At 42.5% G+C, this 23,626-nt stretch overlaps 1 protein-coding gene across 1 annotated transcript in view; it reads left to right on the top strand.

Annotated features, from left to right (window-relative positions):
• The window catches only part of LOC119659741 (putative uncharacterized protein DDB_G0277255), a 249,163-nt gene that overhangs the window by 40,417 nt on the left and 185,120 nt on the right, over window positions 1-23,626 (top strand). The window contains exon 2 of the mRNA XM_038068003.1: window positions 340-890. Coding sequence (XP_037923931.1) covers window positions 720-890 — 171 coding nt within the window. The 5' untranslated portion in view covers window positions 340-719. The remainder of the gene's footprint in view (window positions 1-339; window positions 891-23,626) is intronic.

Raw genomic sequence — 23,626 nt, 5'->3', positions numbered from 1 at the left:
ACCAGCTGGATGCAACGAAACACCATTTCACAATAATTGGCTCATAATTGGCACACCATAACGGGTTGGAACATACACGCTGCATATTATATTGCATTTCTGCTATGAGTGATGAATATGTTACGTGGACAAGGTTTAATTATCGATTGTGGTGATCTTTGAAAATGTAAATGGTGCTCCCTTGTTTTCGTCCACTTTGTTGCCTCCTATGGAAGGGGGTGATTGCGAAAGGGTTTCGCTGGTTCCATTGTTGTATTAAAACGATAGCCTTATCAATTTATTTAATTATGTTGCTAATTTATTGTAGCTCATATGCATTTCATTGTCTCTCATTTTCAGGTCAACGAGTAGAAAACACATCAACGTCCTAGTGCTTCTCCTGCCCCGTAATGTATCATTTCTGTGTGATGCTGTAATCGATTCCATCGAAAATGTTGCGAACAAGTGAATCACAAAAAAAACTGAATTGTTCCAGAGAAACATATCCGCGGTGATACGATATTTATTATTTAAAACGAGGAATTTTCTCGGGAGAAAGAAATTGTTTCAATTATTTTCGTTCATTTTTGGTTTTTATGTTTTTAAAGTTTGAATTCGAACCGCCGAATCGTTTTGCTTCGATTCAATTGCGGGGTTCGGTTAGACACGGGGGAGACTCCTCAGCTTTGAAATCTGATTGCGTAAAGATAGTTTACTTGCACGAATCGCAATAAATATTAATGTGGGAAATGTTGGACGACGACGTACAGTGTGATGAATGTAGTGGTCCTGGTCCACCACCGAAATTTCTAATCCCACCCCCACCAAGGCCGCCATTCATGCAGGAGCTAACAAAATGTGGAGCAGAGGATGCGTTGCTGATGGATTACGATATGTGCGAAGCGATCCCGGTGAGTCGAAAATTTCTTTTTTCTATACTTCATTCACGAAAATACTACTCGTTTCCTCCGATGAGTCCATGACTTTATCAAAGGGAATAATAAATATTAGTAGAGTAATACTTATTCCCGTTTCGAAAGTTACGATTAAAATCAAATCACGCAACTGAAATGAGAATAAGGAATGGGAAGACTACCTGTCACAGTTCTGTATGCGGAAGCCATTTTTCCATTCCATCTAATTTCCTTCCTCCAAACTTTCAATATCCTTCTTTTTTCTGCAATCTATTCTGTTTTTTATGCTTCTTGTCAGCATTGTGTTGACGTCGAGGAACGTCGGCGACATGCGGTCTCTGTAAGTTTCAATTACTTGGGCTACAATAATAGCAACAATGGCAACGATATTTGCTACTAAAACGTTTTTCAACTAATTTCATAAACATTTATTCCGCCACGAAAGCTTATCCAGTTATGAAAAGTAAAGGGAAAGTCGCTGTGCTCGCCTCAAAAACAACATTATCCTAAATACTCTGCCATCTGTTTAGCATTAAAATTTGCCTCCTTATTTGCTTGGTACGTACTCATCTTTTTAGCTGTACCTAGTCTGGGCGCATGTGTTTTGGGTGGTGGGTTCCCCCTTCGCTACTCTGTTTTCAACGTGCTCATTCTGGATCCCGGTGGAGGTTCTTCCAATTTTTCGGTGGAAATTTTTATGAGATTCCTTTAATTCGAGGCATATTTTTGGGATGGTATCTAATTTCAAGAAGCTCTTCGTTGTGATCTCTGGAATGACATGAATGTGCAACAGAATAATTTGCTCATTTTGCTCATTTAAATGGTGGTAGATGTGAATACTTGGTAAAATTCTGGGAGTACAAAGATGTGGTACATTAATTTTTCGTGGCATTCAAATAGGCAGATGACAGTATCTTTTTTTTTTTGGGGGGTAGGGTAGGTGAATGCGTTTATGCACAGAGTGTTGGACTCCCGCAACAGCACGCTGGCGGACTATCAACTAAACACCTCCCTGTGATCAGAGAACTAGCCTGGAACTGTTTGACACATTACTTCGGCCTAGCCCTTCCCCTCTCTCGGCTTTGGGAGCCTTCAAGTCAGGGAATTCCTTTCACCAACGGGTGGGGAGGGGAGGAAGGGAGTTGTTAGTTCAGGGAACCCCTTACCGTCCGATCCCTCTGCCGGTCGAGTTCAATCTTCTTCGTAGTAAGAAGAGCCCGAACATAATGCGCAATACGATTCCAGCTGCCAGCGCTCTTCAGCATCTCTCTGACAATGTTGTCTGGAGAGAGCTCCCCTGTGTCTGCATAAAGCTGCTGGCGGAGGCCGTCCCACCTCTCGCAAGAGAAAAAGGTGTGTTCAGCGTCATCCGACACTCTATTGCAGAACACACAATCAGGAGATCGCGCCTTCCCAACCCTGTGCAGGTAAGACTGAAAATCTCCATGCCCACTTAGAAGTTGGGTAAGGAAGTAACCAATCTCACCGTGCTTTCTGTTCAACCATGGGTCTAATTTGTCGATGAGCCACGCAGTCCACTTGCCCCTTGGCTCATTTTGCCAAGAAAGTTTCCACTCGCTAAGGGTGCGTTGACGTTCTTCACGGGCAACCACTTCTCTTAAGTTTTCGCCCTTACGGCGATAGATAGCTTTGCGTTCCTTGGCAAGGAGGGCAACGGGGATCACTCCCGCAATCACCATCACAGCCGGTTCGGAGACGGTGCGGTAAGCAGACGCCACTCGCAAAGCTCCTCACCTCTGCACTTGAGCGAGGCGTTTACGATGCACCTCCTTGTCAAGGACATCAGCCCATACCTCCGCACCATAGAGAAGGACGGACTGCGTTGCTCCCATGAGGATACGTCTCCTAATTGATATAGGGCCGCCGACATTCGCCATTAGCCGATTCAAGGCCGCGATTCCTGCTGCAGCCCTCTCCGCGGCTGCTTTGATTTGCTCGAAGAAGCTCATCTTCGAGTCGAGCATTAAACCAAGGTATTTAACCGCTGGTTTTGACTCTATAGTCAACTTGCTGATCGATATGGGACGCAAGGTCGGGATTCTCCTTCTGGTCAGGATGACTACTTCGGTTTTTTCCAGCGCAAGGTTGAAACCGCGAGCAGTCATCCATCCGCTTACCCGTCGCATCAATATGCCAAGTCTGCTTTGCGCCTGTTCAACAGTGCGTCCGGCAACAAATGCCGCAACGTCGTCTGCATAACCGACCAGACGCGACTCTTCGGGCATATCGAGTCTCAGCAGACTATCGTAGGAAGCATTCCAGAGATCCGGCCCTAGGATGGATCCCTGCGCTACTCCCGACGTGATTTCCATCCTCTTCTGGCCCTCTAGCGTCTCATAGAGCAGGGAGCGGTCTTTCAGATAATCCCTCAATATCCGCAAAAGATAGCTTGGCACGTGAAAGGAGTTCTCTAGTGTGCCTAACATATCTGTCCATCTTACGGAATTGAAGGCATTTCTGACATCAAGCGTTATGAGGAGCACTATCCGTTGAGATCGGCGGCTGTGTGCCCCGGCGATGACAGCATAATCCGATCTGTATTGTACAAAATATTGTCTGATATTGAATTAGCGGCCAAAATAGTTAGACTCAAAAGAATAGGAATTAGCCTATCCAGGGCTACCAAATCTGTTAATATATCTTTTTAAGCAGACTCCTGAACGTTCCCACCAAATTTCTTTGAATCTGAATAAAATAGATTTTTTTGACGACTGAGCGATTTAAATATCTCGGATCAATGCTATCAGCCAATGGAGAATTGCGTTATGAAATTGCTTCACGCATTAACGCAACCTGGATGAAGTGGCGTTCCACAACTGGTGGTTCTTTGTGATCGACGTATCAACGAACGTCTCAAATCTAAAATTTACCGCAATGTCGTCCGTCCAGTCGCTCTCTATGGTTCTGAGTGTTGGCCGACTATAAAAGACAATGAACGGCGTCTTGCGGTAATGGAGACGAAGATGCTACGTTGGACTAGTGGCGTCACACGTTTAGATCACATCCGAAATGAGGCTATCCGCGATCGTTATGGGGTTGCACCGATCGTGGAAAAATTGTGAGAGAGGCGTCTTCGATGGTATGGTCACGCAATTCGTGCAAACGAGAACTCACTTGCCAAGATTGGTCTAAACATCGAAGTTGATGGTAAACGACCAAAAGGCAGACCTAAACAACGGTGACTTGATACGCTAGATGAGGGTTTGAAAGTCTCGAGATTGCACCCAAATCAGGCATTTGATAGAGCCAAATGGCGAAGCCGATCACGACGAGCCGACCCCGCTTGTGAACGGGACAAATGCTGAAGAAAAAGAAGAAGAAGAATTCTATCAGCGAAAGGTGAACTTCGTTATGAAATTGCGCAACCTGGGTGAAGTGGTGTTTCACAACAGGTGTTCTTTGTGATCGACATATTGACGAATGCTCCAAATCGAAAATTTATCGGAGTGTCGTCCGCCCTGTCGTACTTTTTGGTTATGATTGACTATGAAAGTCAATGAACGACATCTCGTGGTAATGGAGACCAATGTGTTGCATTGGAACAATGACGTAACACGCCTTGATCACACTCGAAAAGAGGATATCCGTAATCAATATGGGGGTTGCATCAATCGTGGAAAATTGAAAGAAGAATTGCTGTTATTTTATTTAAACGCCCATTATAGGTAAGAACCTTATTGCCATCACTGAAATAATTTCTAACAGTAAAAGGGTGTCTCCCTTGCCAATCTGCTCCTTGAAGCTCATAGCTTAGTTCTTATTGCTGTTTATACAAAAAAAGGCAACGGGAGCACTTCTCGTGGATGCTGCATTCCACGCTTTTTGTAACAAAGCTGGAATAAAGTTAGTCACATTGTTTCAGCTCGCTTTCAACGTGGCATCAAGATGTCCGGGGTATAAAGCGGTTTTGACTGCCCCTTAAGGACCGTCTAAAGCACAGAATCTGTTTATAGCGAACTAATCATTTGCTTTATAACCTATTTTTTTTTCCCACACTAGATTGTGCAGTTTTGAAGCGCACGTCGGCACTATATAACTTTAGTTTCTTAGGCCACCTTCTACTTCTACCCCAGATGTCATGCCAATCGGTCTTGGCTGAAAGATTTCGGAGGTCGCATCCCATTTTAAGCTTTAATGACTGGACTATTAAACTCTCTAGAATTAGTCAATTCATAGCCTAGAATTGCTATTACCAATTTATATTAATTGTGTCTTTCGTTGGAGGTAAAGGTAGGGGAAAGGTTTGTAAGTTGCCGCGGCTTGGGGATGGGGAAAAACGGCTGGAAAGCAGTGGTATTACGGGTTCATGTTACGTCATAAAAACTAACGTTAAGAAGGCCGGAACAAACAAGCATGAGTCGTGCAGAGGCGTTTTGCAAAGACAACTTTATCCACGAGGTCATGTCACTTCTGGTGAACGAGGTGTCATGATTACATTGGCGTTTGCAATCAATGCAGTGGGAAATACGATTCCACTTTTCTATTTATTCCCGAGAAAGAAGACGGTGCCAGCGTATCTTGGGTATGCATAGAAAAAAACCGTGAGGTACGCAAACGGAAGCGGATGGATGCAACAAGCTGAATTTGTAAAATTCATGGAGCACTTCATAAAATACACGTACTCATCGAAAAATACACCGACACTTTTTTTTATTGGATAACCACGCATCTCACGTTTCAGTGCACGCGATTAATTTGGCTGTTGAAAATAGTGTGAAAATGCTCGACTTCCCACCGCATTGTAGCCATCAACTATAGCCGGTTGATGTTGGAAGGTTTGGACCCGTGAAAGGCGCATGCGTTCAGCAACACAATGGGTGGATGAGGTCGCACTCTCGACATGCTCATTTCTCGACTTGTGAAGGCGCCTCTGATGGTCTCAAAGAACATCGCAAATGCCTTCAAAGCCACTGGTATCAGCCCATTTAACCCTGGAGTGTTTAAAGGTTCGGATTATTCTTCGCAGGACCTAGTTGAAACGAACGCAGAGGCCAGTTTTATTCAGAGACAGTTTGACGAGGAAGAACAGCGTCGAATCGTTGATCTTTCTTGTGGATTATCGGTTGCTAGAAATGAAACTGATTCCACACCTGATCACCTGAACTCCGAACCCCTTCAACATCCGGCAATAGCTACCCTTCCATCATATCAAACACTTGTCTTCTCAAAAAAGCACCACCGCGAGAAAAATCAAACTGAAACGGCAAATCGAAAATTACTTCCGATATAACGTCTCCGCAATATCAAGTCGCTCTTCGACAACAACAAGAGTGAGAAAATCTTACATAAGCTCGGAAAGAACTTGACGCAGACAGGCGCCAAGAACGTGCATCTTCAAGGAAACGTAAATTACTAGCAAAAACAAAAATGAAGTCACAAAAGTGAAGGAAGAAATGCCAATCACCAAATGAAGACAGTAACGAGTTTTCCCTCGTCTGCTGTGAACAAATGCCACCCAAAATTACCGCCGAGAGCTCAAGACGATACCACAGCTACCAATAATTAGGTCACACCACTTGCGTTGAAAAAACTGAAGTATTCTTCCTTTGTCCGGATTATGATTCCGCTAATGAGAACAACTAATGAAGTTTCCATTATTTTCCCAACTATTCTTTTTTTCCGGATAACTCAGTGGTTAGAGCACTGGGCTATCGTACGGAAGGTCGCGGTTCAAATCTCACTGGTGGCAGTGGGATTTGTATCGTCGTTTCAGCTGTGAATGAGTACCCTGGGTCAAATCAGGGTAATAATCTCAGGCGAGCGCAATGCTGACCAGATCGCCTTCTATAGGGTAGGGTAATCCTATAGTGTATCGTTACGATCTTGAATGAAGTGCCCTAACACACTTCAAGGCCCCGATCCAAATGGATTGTTGCGCCAATGATTTTTATTCTTTTTTTAAGGTTTTGTGTAAAACAAAACCTTATTAAAATCGATTGAATGTCTGTCGGTCTGTCTGTCTGTCTGTCACACGCATTTTTCTCCAAAACGGCTAAACCGATCCGAACGAAATTTGGTGGACAGATGGGAACTATGAAATCCCACGCATACAGTGAGTGGCATAAATTTAGGTGGAGTTTAAAGGGGGGCTCCCCATACATGCAAAGGGGGGATTAAAAAATTTTTTCACCGGATATAGTTGTGTAGGGTATCAAATGAAAGGTCTCGATTTGTACTTTCCGAAACTGATATTAGTTTTGGCGTAAATTGCAAAGTGCGTGAGTAAGGAGTCAAAATGTACGCACTTGGCAATGGTGGTAACCTGCCCAGAACTAAGCGATTTAAATATCTCGGGTCAATGTTATAAGCTAATGGAGAACTACGTTATGCTTCTCACATAGGGAAACACAAAACCTTTTATACCTGAAGCGTTAAGCTTCCGGTTTCCCGACTTGTTTTTTAGCTAAATCAAATTAATATCAAAAGTCTCCCGTTGGCCTTTAAATTCAATAAATTTACATAAATTCCGAAAATGTTGTGTTTTGCATTGAAATTTTGAAAATGGCCATTTTGGAACATTTCAGTAAATGAGTTACAGCTTTTTCCACGTGAGTCCAATCGACTTGGTACCTACTCCAAAATTGTAGCAGAGTCTTCTCTCTTTTCAACAGTATACTTAATTCCCTTAGAAGAAAAGTGCGGTAACTGCTGCTAATCAATATCTAACAACGAAATACTCACGCGGATCACTCACATGTTTCGGTAAATATTGTTATCCGAAAGATATATTCCCTTGAACTTTCCCAATATTGAAACCTACCTCAATAAAATCAAAAGAATCTCAACCAATATCTTGAGCCTAAACGCTTCAGTCACTGTTTGAAGTTCCCTTTCCAATCAACACAAATTGTAAATAAAATTTACCAAAGTTTCTTCGTTTCCAATTCAGATGGCCCAACTCGTAATCCTCTGACAAAGTTTTAAGCAGTAACATAAATGCTTGAAGGACACAAGTCTTATATTGAGTAAACCTTTCCCTCCCTTCTATCGGTTTTGCTTATCCTATTTCTGCTGTGGGCCCCTTGTTGTATGTGTGCACATGTGAGGAGCAACACAACGCTGAAAAGGCACTAGCCAAAAGGGCTATAAATCGGTAAATAAAACCATAACCGTAACAAAATCCTGAAAAGGACTCTTCCCGAAAAAAAGCTGAACGATATTAACAGAAGCGCTGGTTGAACAGAATGAAAGTAGCAAGGAAGCATTTTCTACAGGGCAGCCAGTGAATAGTGGTAGTAGTTGGTCGAGTAGGAAGACAACAAATAAAACAGAAACTTCTCTTGTGTGTCCTCTAACTTTGTTGTGTTTAACGAATGGTTTAGTTCCCAAGCAAGCCTCTTTCGGCAAGCATTCATTCCACTTAAGAAGGTTTTTGTCGTTCAATCATTCAAGCAAGCGGCCAGTTAGTCGGCCGTGACGCGCGGCCAGACGGACGAGTTGACTGACGTCCAGCAGTCTGTTCCAAGCTTGGGATATACGACGAGATGTGAAGGACGTAAGGTTGGTCGGCGAAGCTGTGCAGGAAAACCTCAGAATAGCCTGACAGTTAGACATGATTTCCTGCCTGCCTAGCTACATACACACATATCAACTGCTATATATGAACTACAAGCACAAAAATGTCCTGAAGCTATTCATGTCCTTGCGCCAGAACATGATGGAAGGGTAGATAGATTAATATAGAAGTCGCTCGTACGAGCATATAGCTGTATATAGGCTGGTCGTCTCTTGGAATCTAGTTATATTTTTGTGTCCATATCGTCTTCAGCAGCCATCAAACGATACATGGTTGTCCTTTGATGGTCGTGTGGCCAACAGAAGCCGCTTTAGTCGATGATATATATCTTGTTTCTTTTTACTTCTCGACTCCGCTGCTTATTTTGATAAGACTCATATGACAAAGACAAGGGAATGGCAGCACATTTCATCTTGCTTCATTGCAAATCCTGAGCGAACGACGAGAAAAACTCTTTCTTTGATTACAGTCACATTTAGTCTTCGAACCACTTTCCTAATAAATTGTTTGGAAGCTCTTTTTTGGATACCTACTCGTGTTATATTGATGTATAAGAATATAGCTCCTGGGGTGAGTACCGTGTCATATGGAATCCTGAATGTCTTTCAACGTTTGCAAAATCGTTGATATTACGGCTTTGGAAATAATTTTTGATTTGCAATCTTCAACTTGCAATTCTCAATCTATTTAAGACGTGTTCAGATTGTGAGGGGCAATCTCATTAAGTTTTAATTGGTTCCCTACACCTTGAAGCTAGTGCAACTTCCACTATTTCCTAACACTTTAAGACAACGCATATCTGATGCCAAAGTTTTTTTTAACTTGTTCCATTGTAACTTTAGCCATTTTCACGGCTAAAAACTGGAATATGTGGAAGTTCTTTGAAGCGAAATATGGGGGAGAGCATCCTGCCTCACATGGCCATAAGAGCAATAGAACTAGAGCCACAAGATGTGACGCGGTCTTCTATCAAAGTTCATCTCCTTTAACTCTCGTTTACTTCGTCAGCCCCCTACGTGCTGGTATCCCACTGCTAAGTGGATTTCTTTGCTATTTTTATGTCATGTGTATGTGTTTTTTGTTAGATTTTTCTCTGCTTCGGAACTCTCCAAGCCAGAAGAATATATGTTTGCAGTTTAGCAGTCCCAAATGAAATGATGCTGAAAACTTAGATGGTTGCCTTAACTGTTATTTTTGATTCTTGCCTGCAAAGTGAAAGTGATGCGGGGATATGTGTAGAATTACTTTTGGGGTGCAGGACAAAGTATTGCCGGGGGTGGCTTGAGAAAGTAAATAGCATGGAAAACTGGTGAACGGTTTAGGGCGTACAAGAAAAACGTTTTCACTTGAACAGAGTTCAGCGCTTTAGCTTTTTACTTTTGCAGATTATTAAAATTGAGTAACCATTTCTGGGAAAACTACGTGAACTTGTCGAACTAGGAGCTCTCCAAAAATTCAATACTGGAGAGTTTTCGTACCATCAAATTATTGACATCTCATTGCTGTGAAAACCATTCGCTATCCACTCTACCTTGGATAGTTTGTGTGTTAAATTCTAATATCCTTCTTGTTAAACATTCTCCGTTGAACTCCAGCCTCCAGGATAACGTTAAAACGGCAAACGCAGATGGTCAAGGACATTGAAACTTTCTCGATCAATCAGGAGAAGGACGGAGTAGTCCGTAAGACTCCAAACTACCTGGTTAGGAAGCTTGAAAAGCCCAAGGAGCCTATCGCGAACTATTTCTCAACTCACGACAACCTAGTGCCGACTCTACCAGCAGACAAGTCATACTTCGACATCCGTAAGGAGATGAAGACGAAATTCAGGACTATGAGGAAGTTGATCAGGCACAATTCTTTGCTGCAGGTATTTTGAAAAAAGAAGTTGCACCTCAAGGCGCAAATGGCGGTGCAATGCTAGTCTGCTAAGAATTACCGAAATTACAGCCGATTCAGATTCCCACTTTTACTGGCCAGAGTATGGAATGGAGCTAGTTCTTCGATTTGCTCAAGGTCGTGATACATAAAAATCGGTCCTTGGGAAACATTCAGAAATTGCAGTATCTGTTAGGATACTTACAAGCGACCGTGAAGGAAGCGGTATCCCACCTTCAGTTGAGTACTGCAAATTACGCGGCGGCATTAACTATTCTGAAGGAACGGTTTGCCAACATCCGACAAGCCACAGTTGAAAATATAGATGCAATCATCGACATTAAAAGGTTGGATTACAGGTCCGCGATTGGTGTGATGTTAATGTACACTCCAATCTGCAATTGTCTCCCTCGATTACGTAGGTTGGAGTTCGCAACTCAAGATGGAGTCCCATAGTGACCCGCATCGTTATGTGGTAGTTGGACAGCAAGACCCTACGCATATTCGAAGAACCTATGAAGGATACAAAGGATTTTCAGACGGTGGACAGACTGTCCACATTTCTTTTAAAGAGGCACCAACTAGTGGTAGCAAACAACGCAACCTCCAAACTCTCAGCTTGCTAAGCGCAAATCGTTTGTTGCTTTGCCAAAACCTACCAACAAAACCTGCTCCCACTGCAAATGTGAACATTTGCTTTTTGCCTACGATGCTTTCAAGAAGCTTACGATCGAGGAAAGGTATCGGTTTGCGAAACAGGAGAAGTTGTGCTGAAATTGCCTAACACATGCCGACATCTGGAAATGCAACAGCAAAACGCGAGATTGTATTCGTAAACCATTCACCGATTTTCCAATCCAGTTTCAATCTACTCGTGGAGGCCTACGTGATGGACTCATTGACGACTTTACTTTCATAAACCGAGTTGACTTCTAGCAGTTGGCGGACTTCAATGTTAAATTAGGAATCGACCTAATCTTAGGAGCAGAGGTGTTCGAAGAGATTTGAGGAAGGGCAGAGCGTTGTTAACTCAGGAAACGAGGCCAGGCTGAATCTTGCCCGGAAAGGTGCCGCTTCGCAAAACGAGAATCAACAAATTTATATCTAACATCTCCACTGCAGATTTCCAAAAGGAGCTCCAACGTTTCTCCGATACTGACTATACGATCGTGGGCGTGCCCTCAAAGGACAAATGTGAAGTCAGTTACCAGAGTTCATTAGTCCGCGAAGCAGACGGTAGATATGCTATAACGCTACCGTTTAAGGACGACCATGCAATCGCTCCTCTGGGACATTCCAGAAAGAAGGTTTGCTTCAAGCAGCTGCAAAGGCGCCTTGATCGAGATCCGGATCCTCGGCATTCTTATCAGAAGGCATTACAGGCATGTATTGATCTGGGCCACATGCGACAAGTGGTACCATTCACTGGGGAAGATTGAGTCGTGCATTATCTACCTCACCATCCGGTTATCAAGATGGAGAGCTCAACCACGAAAGTTCGACAATATTAACAACCGGGGTCAGCCTCAACGATAAGCTGTATACCGGATTAACACTTCAAGATGGCTTTGCGCGAATTTTGCTTCGATGGAGAAAGCATGAATTCGTGATCTTATCTGATATTGAAAAGATGTTCTGGATGGCTAGGATGCAACCTTGCCATCAGGATTTTCAACGTGTGCTATATAGGCCATCGAAGCATATGCCGATCCAGGAGTATGTACTCACAATCATTTCCCTTGGAAAAGCCCCCGTTACTTTCCTGCCCATCAGAACATTGTTGCAGCTTGCCGATGATTAGGAAGCGCTTGCACTTGCGGCAAAGATATTAAGGATGGATTTTTATGTCGGTAATTGGTTAGTGGCGCAGGCGCTAGACAGGAAGCGATAATTTTCATCAGACAAATGTCGGACATATGAAGATCCGGTGGATGCAAGTGAGCATTAAATGATCCCAGCCTTTTAAGCGATATTCCTGAGGAATCCAGGGAAGTGGGGTTGAATGAGTTCATACAGGATTTCACGATTCCCGCCCTTGGTCTGATATGGACCCCTACGAAGGACGACTTTTGCTTCAAAATTAACAAATTTGATCCATAAAGGAAGCTGACAGCTGAAGTTGCTATCAAACATTGCAGTGATTTTCCGCCAAAATTTTAATGCAGAAAATTTGACAGTCAGGAATTGGTTGAGATGAAATTTTCTCGGACGAGATTTTCACACAATGGGAACGTTTTGAGGTAGAGCTCTTGGAATCTATCCGAATTCTCCGATGGATCCATTATTTCAAGGTTCATTACTGTGAGTTTCCGTGTTACTGTGTGGACTCCGCACCAAGCCTAAGCTGATGCCGCTGAAAGCAAAGGTAACTTTGTCGAAACTAGAAATCAATGGTGGTTTGCTGTTCGCCGATCTGATGCATCTGGTGAGGTCAACGTTACGGCTAGATGAGTCTGCTGTGGACCGCTGGTCCGACTCCACAATCGCATTGGCGTGGATAAAGAGGGAACTTTCGTGGTCGTGGCCTACATGTCCCGTTAGAACTTGTCATCAAGGCTTGTTCAGGGTTGGGGGCAGGCTGTGGAATGTGGACATATCCAACGACTATAAACATCCGATTCTCTTACCGAGAGATCATCATGTCACCTTTCTAAACATCATACATGCAATACCTTGCATGGTAGCGTTTCCACACACACACAATTACATTAGGATGCGGTATTGGATTCCCAGAGGATTCAAACCGAGCTGAACAGATGCCTAACATGTGCGAAATATTCGAATCAGCGGGGTCAGCAGTTGATGGGCGACCTGTCGTCCGGTTCTCTCCAAACGTTAACAGCGCGAGAATAAAAGGAACGCTGCCTTCGAGGTCCCTCACTATTGGATCCTCACCTAGCCAAATATAGGATGTTTTTCGAGGCTCTGAGCTCAAGTAAATATGCTTTTCGGTTAAATAAAGCCTAGCCGTATTTATCGAAATATAGTTGTACTTTTTATAGATGATCCTTTTTCCCCCTATATATCCATTCTATTTCTTTAAAATTGCCTTGGTCCGCTCTTTTCATGTTTTTTCGTAGACTTGGTCGTTGCCCAAAATTTCTTGTGATTTACAATATATTTGATTTCTGGTGTGGAATATGGGAGGTGGAGCTATGATAGCTGTTAAACATGGATAGTCTCTTCACAGTTCCACAATTGTCAACTTGATTTATCCATTGAAGAGTGATTTAGAAATTGTGGGCTGGAGTTTTTGGTTAAAGAGTGCAACATCCTGAGTAGCTGTAACGAATGTTTCCTAATAGAGCAGTGGCCAACCATGTTGGAGACATGTTGGCAACAACAAATTTTTAATATGCCTTCTATGCCGATATTGTAGTAGACCTTTCATTGCTGGTGTTTCCCCTTTTCAACGTGGTAATGTTCATGTAAAAGGCGACGCAAAGGATACAGCGGGAAGTGAAATCATAGAGGGCTTTGGTATACTTGCCGAATGAGTAATATCTTTCTGATGCTTGCGGAGGTACTGGTAGCTTTGTGGATGAGTTCTTCGCGGGTGATATAACTGAGTCCGTATGATGAACGCATTGTGGAGTCTTGTAATGTTCCGCTTCAAATTCCTGATACGTTGAATTGTTTCAGCTTTAATTGTGCATTGTCAATCGGCAAGTTCAACGCTGGTTCAAAACTTTTAACCTACGTTTCACCAATAGCGATAATTCTCGGAAGGAATGCATGTTGAATCTGTGTTGCAATAATGTTCCTATGTGAAGAAGCTTTTTTCTCTTCATTAGTCAAACAGTAACAAACAATTTGCCGAAATTTCCTTTTCTAAAAATCAGTTTTTAAGATGCGGAACCCAGATGAAGTTGATATCCCGGTAACACGAGATATTTCGTACATCCAAAATGCACACGCAAGCAGCCAATAGATGAGATGCGAATTCCAACTAAAACAACTGGAATGCCATACAAAGCTCCGTCGTTCAAAATTTGAAGCTTCCATTATCTGCTCGATAATAACAATTTCCTTAAGGACCTCACAAAAATATTGAATTTCCAGTTACTGCTGCACAAGAACGATATATTGTTATCGATTTCAGAATGCCGCTAGTTAACCAGGTGGGGTTACCTCTTACACAATTCCTCGAAGGAATCATAGCGAACTGAATAACAGAAAGAACCTCTCTCTTGAGTGATAATATTCAAAGGAATCACCTCTACTCTCGGGAACCATGGAAATCATCTTCATACATTCCAATTTCATTCTGTTCGACGTCCCACGTCACGCGTTTCAGCAAGAACCCCCACATAATGAGCCCTCTCAATTCTTACGAGGCAAAAAAACGAATAGAAATAGAAATAACATCAAACCTTCACCTAATCAACTACGCGCCACAAAGAAAATCTTCTGGAGATTTTTGGTTGCTTCCGAATAAAATTTTCCGTAAATGAAATGTTTTTCATGGAAAAGTGACCGAAGTGAGTGAATGACTGAATGAATGAAAATGTAAGAAGGTCAGGGAGCGGGAAGGGCGGATGCGGGTGGATCTGCCGCATTAAGCTCGGCCCGGCATTTCAGATGGATGTTTGAAGGTCGCAGTGAGACGAAGTGGTGTATACCCTATTACGGAACAGCTTTTGATCCGAACGCTACCATCACACACACTCCTCCCGCACATAATCCGGAATCCGAAATGAAAATTGGCATGAGCTTCTCTTCGACTGTAGATTTGGAGAGCGCCTTGTCGGAATGATGATGATGATGCTGATGGTCTCATCATGTAATTTGATTCCCTAACAAAGTATCTATTTCCTTCTGCCTTCGTTTCCTTGTGTGTCTATCCGATAGAAGAGTCTTCGTTGACTAGGCCACTTCCTTTTTCTTGGAGACTGGTTTCGTTGGCTATTATTGTCTTAGCAACTTCGAATGAAAGCAGTGAATACATTTATCCCATTGTGTACGGATACCAGTTTTGTTTTCATTTCATTTCTTTTATCTTTTATGATTATTACGTAGAGAATATGATAGTGAGCTTAGTAGAGCTGGAGTGGAATTGGAGGATTCCTAAGAGCAAACTATACAGGCGCGCCACGCGACTGACTTTGCGCTATGCAGGGATCTCGTTCTGCTAAATTGGGTAATTGAGTATCTGTTTTGAAATATGACCGCGACAGGAAGTTGGCAAGCAACCTTGCAAACTTTTCTGGACAGATGCTATCTCCTTAAATGCGAATAATGGCTTGGTATTTTCCCCGTTGCAACTTGTTTTTTGTTCTTCGAAAATAATCTACGTTATGACCTGGTCAGATTATTCCTTATTCCTTAGCAGGAACCATCAGGATTAAGTGGGGAGCAGGTTTTGGTACTTTTTACATGAAAATCTTTTGTTTCATTGAAAGCCAGATCAAATATTTCCTCATGAAAGAACCAAATTAGTGATTTTTATTTTGTCAATTTACTGCGAGCTCCCGTTGAATTCATCGTAAATCCATAAAATTTCAGTAATATAGCTTTTGGTATGGGCCACCATTCTGGAAAGTTTGGTGTAAATCCTGCTATTAACAACAAAGTTATAGTAGATCAAAGTTGTACCTTTCTCGTCAGATTGTTTCTACTTGAGTGATAAAATGTCGTCGAATTGGATATCGTATTTATTCAACGCATATGCACTTCGAAATATGTATAAATGGAATCATCTCATAATCAAATATTTTTACATAAAAGATCCGAAAACTTTGCATACTTGAAACATGGAGTTTGTTTATGTACTTATTATTAATAATATTCAGCAGCATACGATTGGCCCTCCTGGCTTAGGCTTAAAGTTTTAACTTGGATATATGTTAATGTGCGCCCTTGTCTTGTTTGTGATTATATAAAAAGGAGCGATTTCTATTTGTTGTCACTTTCGGTTACGCTCTGCCCACGGCAGAGGTGAGGCTGCCTCTGATGAGTTGCCTCTGCCCTGGCTGAAACCGTGAGTTATTCTTCCTAATTTTCTTTTGGATAGTTCCGGAGAGCAAAAGTTGTAACACTTTTCGGGGCATACATTTTGAGCACTTACTCTTCTATGTTTCATACAAAACCTTAAAAGAGCAAAACCCAAATGAGATTAATATGTTGCGTCTATGATAAACTAAGAACTACTGAAGACGGGAGGTTAAAAATCTACAATATTCGACTGAAATTCTCTTTAAGAAGAAGAAGAATGGTCGTTTCTATTTAACTCGTTCTCTGAATCAGAAGTTACATATTAAACTATTTATTTATTTATTTAATCGACAACAATTACTCTGTTTGTTGTCAATTATGTGCAATTACTTATTGTCCTCAGGAGGGGGAGAAAGCAATAATCTTATCCTACGCTTAAAACTACTTAAAATAGAGAAATTAAAAGGACCAAGCTCTTGTGCATTGTAATTTCAACAAAGCCTAAGATTCGGGGAATGGAAGTAGACTTCGAGCTCTGTGAAGGGCACGTTGAAAATGTTTGCGTTACGTGTGTATATAAGACGCAGGGCGGCAGGTGATGTCGTGGTACGTGATGGTAGTGGCGGAGCAGTCCATCAGGCCCGAGGTAGGTTTAAGAAATGTGCTTAAATCAGGATAGGATCTACGCTGTTGTAAGGGGGTTCAGAAAGCGGAAGCGCAAAGGTAATCCAGCTTTTCTTAAAGAAGAGGGAAGGAGTGAATTTACGTTGCACATTTTCAAGGGCAAGACAGTTACGGGAAGGTGATCAGATCACCGAGCAGTACTCGAGGGTATTCCTCACGAGGGAGTTGAAGAGAACTATGGAGGGTTGGATGGAGGAGCGAAGTATAAAGCCTGACAATTTTGCTGCTTGATTGTTGACTTCGCGGCAATGGGTGTCAAAGCGGAGCTTGTTGTCAAAAGTGACTCCTAGGTCTTGAGCATTTAAGCATGATAAGGAATGTCCGTTAAGAGAGTAGGGGAAGGAAGTGGGTGAGGATTTAAGCGAGTAGCACATAGAATGACACTTTGTTACACCAGAGTGTCTAGGTTAGATTGAAGGGAACACAGTCCATAGACGACGGTATAGCGGAAAACAGCGTAAGTCGTCGGCATAGACCAAACAGAGACAAGTAAGGAAGGGGAAGGTCGTTGATAAAAAATAAAGATAATAAAGGGCTCAGAAAAGATCCCTGTGTGACGCCAGAGGAGGGGGAGAATTAGCGGGAAGTGCAGCCATCGAAGGAGTCGCGGCAGGATCGGTTGGAAAGGTCAGAGGCAAGCCATAAAACAAATGGTATGGTAACGCTTAGAGACGAGAGTTTGGATAGAAATATCTTGTGATTTACAGTGTCGAAACCTTTAGTGAAATCAGTGTAAATGGTATGTACTTCTTGCTGCGAGAGTAGTGAAAAGAGACGGTAATTCTCGGCAAGCGTACGATCGTCACTTTTGTAAATGGGAATGAATAGAGCTTCTTTCGACAAGCCAGGAAAATGATTTTCTTCGAGGCTTTTGTCGAACTTACCAAATTTGAGCAAAATGAGGTTTGGAACGCCATCGTAGCCAGGGCCGACATTGGCCATTTGCCAATGAGGTGCTTGAAAAGGAGAGGGGTGAGAAGGAGAATGGTAGGCAATGCGGGGGAGGCTACATCCACTAGCAGGGAGGATGCGGAGGAGGGAGGGGGAACATAGACTGAGGAAAAGTAGCCCCAGAACGAATCACAAGATAGTTGGGGGTGTTAGCTGAGGAGCCAGAGAATTTAATGAACGGAGGGCAACGACAACGGATTAACGATTTGCGCATTTTCTCAAGGAACAGACCTTGAATATACCTTGTCCTAATATAAGGCTGATATAATAGCGTTGCGGGAGATGCGATGGGCAGGAACCGGTTTCCTGGAGAAGAGCCGCTACACCATATATTATAGCGGCCATTCTGTAAACCATCTGCCTATTCAATAAACTATTCCGAAAGAGCGGCCGAAACAACGATGGGATGATATCCAGAACAGGCATTTGACTAAGCAAAAAGGCGAGACCAATGAAGATGATTCGACCCTGCTTCTGAACGGGACAAAGGCTGAAGAAGAAGAACTTGATAAACGTGCTTATTATTAGAAGTCAGGCTGATTGACGTCTTTTGCACGTCATTTTATTCTTACATAACCGCAACTGCAATGCACCTTAGGTTTTACTTTTCATTTTCAACGACAGTGTACTTTCTATGAACCTAAGTAAGTTTCTTCAACTATACGCTATGGGAATTTTATCTCGCTCTTCTGTCCTTTGTATCAGAATCGTTTCTGCGCCATATTGACTAAGAAATCGGAACTGCCTTAGACCGGAGCCAAAGAAATATTTGCTTTCAGAACATCAAAAGTCAGGATAGCTTTCTAGACCACCGAAATTAACGTTTCTTTTGAAGCATGTCTAAAAAAATCGCGGTCAGCAAAGAATCGCTAAAGCTACTCACAAATGTCATGTTGTTTGACGGCTTTTCGATGTCGTTCAGTCACGAGCCATAATATCAGATCCTGTCTACTGTAGATCGACTCATTAGTCCTAAAATATATAGCCAAATACAAAAGACTCATAATTCATCCAAACCGTTTTCGTACTTTGCTGCACTAACTTAGGCAGGAGACGAATAAGACTGGCCGAAACGTACAGGCGTTGTCTCTATACGTCAGCTCTCAGTCCAAGATGAAGCAACTATCAAAATCTTAGTATGGACCTTGGGTGCAGCCTCACTCCAATTCATGGCAACATGACTGATGTTATGTAGCGTGCACTGGGAGTGTATGGAAATTCGAATACTGGATAGCAGTAAATATCGCTCGAAACAGTGCTTCAGCTCATAACACGTTATAGGCGTCCATCACCCTTGCATCCTGTGTGGAAGAATCAAAGCAACCTGTAGGCTTTCTGCATGTGACCTCCTCCACCGTCACTCGTCCAGTTGAAATTGGAAGCTAAAGTCAGAAGAATATAAGCTAACATAACATAAAAAAATATTGTGCTAGCGTCACCCTCGGTGTGAGGAACGCTTTCACCTTATCACAATGGTAGTATGTTGTATGATCTCTAGGCTAGGTGAATGTGCCCACGTGTATTTCGTTAATTATCAGGGACAATTTCGTGAAAAGAAAGCTCCTCTATGATTCCCACGTAGGACGAGTTGAATATTTGGTAACCGACCGAATGCCTCAAGAATCGGTGCTGGAATGTGATATATGAGGATGTACTACGCATCAAACTCCCGCAACGGGCTAACCATATTGGCTATGCTGGCGATAATGCAATTATGGCCGATCAAAAAATGATTGGTATCACCGGTGAGGGTTAGTGAGTAGTTGCAAGTTGAAAGACATTCTAAAGTTTGCAGGACAACATGTGGTAGAGTCCAGGCTGTTAATCAAGCACCTTGCGCTTGATCTGGCTTTGCCGGACAGCAGGACTTGCGAATGTGGGACCAGAAAGGTTTGAGGTCTCCGTGCTTTAGTGAGTCTTCAATACTGATCAAATATTCGTTTTTGGACTTACTTATTAAGAATTTGATCGAACAACGCAGAATCTTGAGAAAAAAAAAATACGTCAGCATTGGTTATATGTAGACTTCAGTGGTGAACCAGACAGGGTAAAAACGTAAACACTTAGGAGAGTAGGGGACGTAACAGGGAATATGATCTTAATCAGACGGAATGCTATAGAAGGTGTTGAGTGCGTGGTAACACGTAAATGAAGAGAGAAGGGGAACCCAGTTGAGTGACAGGGATGAGATCAGCCCTTTGAAGTTCGCCTTACGAAAGTTTAACTTGGTAGGCTTGTACACGACAGGATAGTAGAGTTGGGATATCTGAGCATCGAACTCGAGAGCAGGATGATGGGTGTCAGGGGCAACGTAAGACGGGGCTTAAGGGGATTGGGAAAGGCAACGCACTGGAAGGTTAGAGAGGACAAGGTCAAGAGTGCGATCTAAGTGACTTCTAGAAGGGTTAAACTGGAAGGTGGCACAGGTGTACATGGAAATGGATAAAGGAACGGATGGTTGGGTGGAGTTATTAGGGAAGGAGAAGAGTGATGGACCAGGAGAGCATGGGTGGATTAAAGCCACCAAAGAGGATGAAAGGAAGTGGGAGAAACAAAACGATTAGGACCTCTGATAATCTGTCGAAGAAATCGTCGTATAGGGGAGGAGGAAAAGACGATTTCGGCACGGAGAGGGGGCTTAGCAGCTATTAGGGCACCTCCGCAGGTTGTCTCGCCAAGCGAAACGCAGTCTGTCAAAACGAAAAACCTTCGAGGAGCTCGGAATCTAAAATACTATTATCCGGGTTTATCCGGATAATCGGGTTTCAGAAATGCATTTTGAAATCTGACATCTTGGTCCGCCGACCCATCACATTTTGATAAAAAAGTGTAAAGTTTTCAGCAGTTATTTTGTTGTAGTTATTAGCTGTAAGTTCGGCGAGGTAGGCGGGCGGGCCTGAAATTTTCACGAAGCTTAGTCTTCTGACGAGGCTTGATGAAGACTCGCTGTAGCCAAAAGGAAAATTGGATGATAGCATCGATGTCGTGAGGATACGTCACTTTGAAGGAAGCTTTCACTCGGTCAGCTGTATATGTATCTCTGCCTTTCCTTTAAATAAATTTTATCAACTTCGGGGTAGAACTTAAGAAAGTTCTTTGCTTAGTGTAGATGAGCAAAGTTTTATGTGAAAAAGTTTTTTTACTAACTTTTCCTTTATTTCAAAGACTTACAAAACATGGGTATTTTTCCACTTAATCTCCCGCTTTGGAAACACATTTTTCCTAATGAATTGGTAGCTTTTTGATGGCTCCCCGAATAGCTGTTCGGACATTCCTTCAGCCTTTGCTGCACACACGCTACCGCAGAAGAGAATCTCGTCTTAATCGTTACTGATGCACCTTCACTGCTTTTTCTCCACTCCTTGCTGGCTTGTTTTCTTTTTTTGTCCTTCTCCAGAGAATTCCCTGCTCCACTCATACACTCATCCCTTTCCTAAAGATGCAGACTTGAGCGGACCTTCTAGTCTATAGCATGGAGATTATGTCGCCATAACGGGGCGCTTGATGAAAGATCTTGTCTCAATTCTATCAGTAGTGAAGTCTTTCTAGTGAGACTACAAACTTGAGATGTCACCCCATAATTTGAGCCGGGAGGAAACTCCATTTGGTCCGGTCCAACATCAAGTGGATGTGGACTTAGCACCCCTGACTACCCTAACCAATAAGAAACTCTGTCTGTACTACATCCGCTTCTTCGGAAAATTTGTTCGGCTTTGTATGATATTAGGTTGTTGCAAATGAAATGTCGGATATTTGAGTAAAATTTCAAAAAACTATAACTTTTATGAAAATTAATTTTATTAGTCAAAATAAGAACCAGCAGGTTCAATGCACTTCTCCCAACGAGATACAAGGGCATTTATTGAATTGTTTCCCCGCCAAAAAGTGATCCAAATGCTTAAAAAAGTGGTAGTCGGTTGGCGAGAGGTCGGGTGATAATGGTGGATGAGGAAGAGTCTCATATCGTAATTCATTTAATTTTTGGACCGTCATTCTGGAAACATGAGGTCGGGCGTTATCATGGAGCAGTATCACTCCATCTCTGTTGACCAATCTAGGCCGCTGAACACGTAATTTCTCGTGCATTTCATCAAGTTGGGCACAATATTTCTCTGCATTAATTGTTTCACCACGCTCCAAAAACGAATAATGAATAATTCCAGATGCAGACCACCAAACAGTTACCATTACCTTCTTCGGGTGAAGGCTCGGTTTTGGCATGTGTTGTGGAGGCTGATCGGCATCTAGCCATTGCGCTGATCTGCGACGGTTGTCGTACAATATCCACTTTTCATCGCATGTCACTATTCTGCGCAAAAAGGGATTGTTCCTGTTGCGGTTGAGTAGAGAACTGGATATTTCCATTCGCAGCGCCATGTTTTGCTCGTTGAGTTCATGCGGAACCCACTTATCAAGCTTCTTCACCTTTCCAAGCTGTTGTAAGTGCCGAGATACTGTCGAATAGTGTACGCCTATTTTCTCTGCAATGTTACGAGTTGATGATCGGGGATCAGATTTCACTATCAAACGCAACTCGTCGTTGTCGATCGATGGTCCTGGGTGTCCACGAGGCTCACTTTGGAGGGTCATGTCGCCTGATCGCAATTTTTCGAACCACCGCTGTGTCGTTCATTCGTTTGCTGCGTCAGCTCCAAATGCTCTGCAAATGTTTCTGGTTGCCTCCGCTGCGTTGTGACCAAGTTTAAATTCATATAGAAAAGGTAGACGTTTTTGACTCCCTTCCATGCTTTTTTCTTTGAGTTTTACTTAGAACTTCAATGACGATTCAAACTGAAATGACTCCTTGATCGAACGAACGACTATTTATACTCAATTATCCCATACCACCAGAGTCACCTTGCGGCAGTTTTAAACATTAAAATCATAACTAACTTCACTTTATTGAAAAATCCGACATTTCATTTGCAACAACCTAATACTACCATGTAAGGTGCACAAGTCTTCTGATAAGCTACTCAATTGTTTCAATAAATGAACTAAATGAAAAATTGCAGTTAAAATTCGAGCTTTTGAATAAAGAAAACCAAGCATAATCAATCTCGCTCAAGTGCATAGTTTTCCCTCACTAAATACTGGAAAACCTGGTTTATACGGTCTTAACCATTAGCGAAATTATTTTCAAAGGGCATACATGCATCTGTCCCTTCCAATGCTAGGCAAAGGGTAGTAAATGCAATTGAGGTGGACCGTTCTTCTGAGAAAATAAGCAACCGCACTCTGGCTGTTTCGGGTTGCAGTAAACCTCGATGCAAGGATCGACTACTTTTCCGTGGTAAGCTTACATCTCGTGTGGAAAATTTTACCCGAAAATGCAAATATAAGATCTCGACCACTGAGTGCAATCCAAGCATGCACAGATAAGCAAAATTCATTCAGGTTATAGCCGGATTTTAGAAACTTTTCATTTAGGGAAAATTTATATGGAGCCAACCATTATCTGCAATAAAATTCAAAGGTGTATGGTACGGTGGCTGCTGAAGTTTGAGGTGATGTAGACTGAAAACATCCCGGCTGCCGTGTCTTTGTGTGATTAATCCCAAAAATTTACATAGCATGTTTACAAATACCTACTGGCAAGAGAGCACAAGGCAAAATAAGTGGTTGGTAATGTTTCCTCTGACCTGGCTTCGGTTTGCTTTTAGCTTTTATATCGCCTGAGGGAGAGAAAAATGAGCTTGGCATTAAACTATAGGAAACTTTATCAAACAGCGCACTTTAGTTTTGTTGT

This window comes from Hermetia illucens, chromosome 6, assembly GCF_905115235.1.
Source record: "Hermetia illucens chromosome 6, iHerIll2.2.curated.20191125, whole genome shotgun sequence".
NCBI classification, from domain to species: domain Eukaryota; kingdom Metazoa; phylum Arthropoda; class Insecta; order Diptera; family Stratiomyidae; genus Hermetia; species Hermetia illucens.
This window is presented reverse-complemented; position numbering and strand designations above follow the sequence as displayed.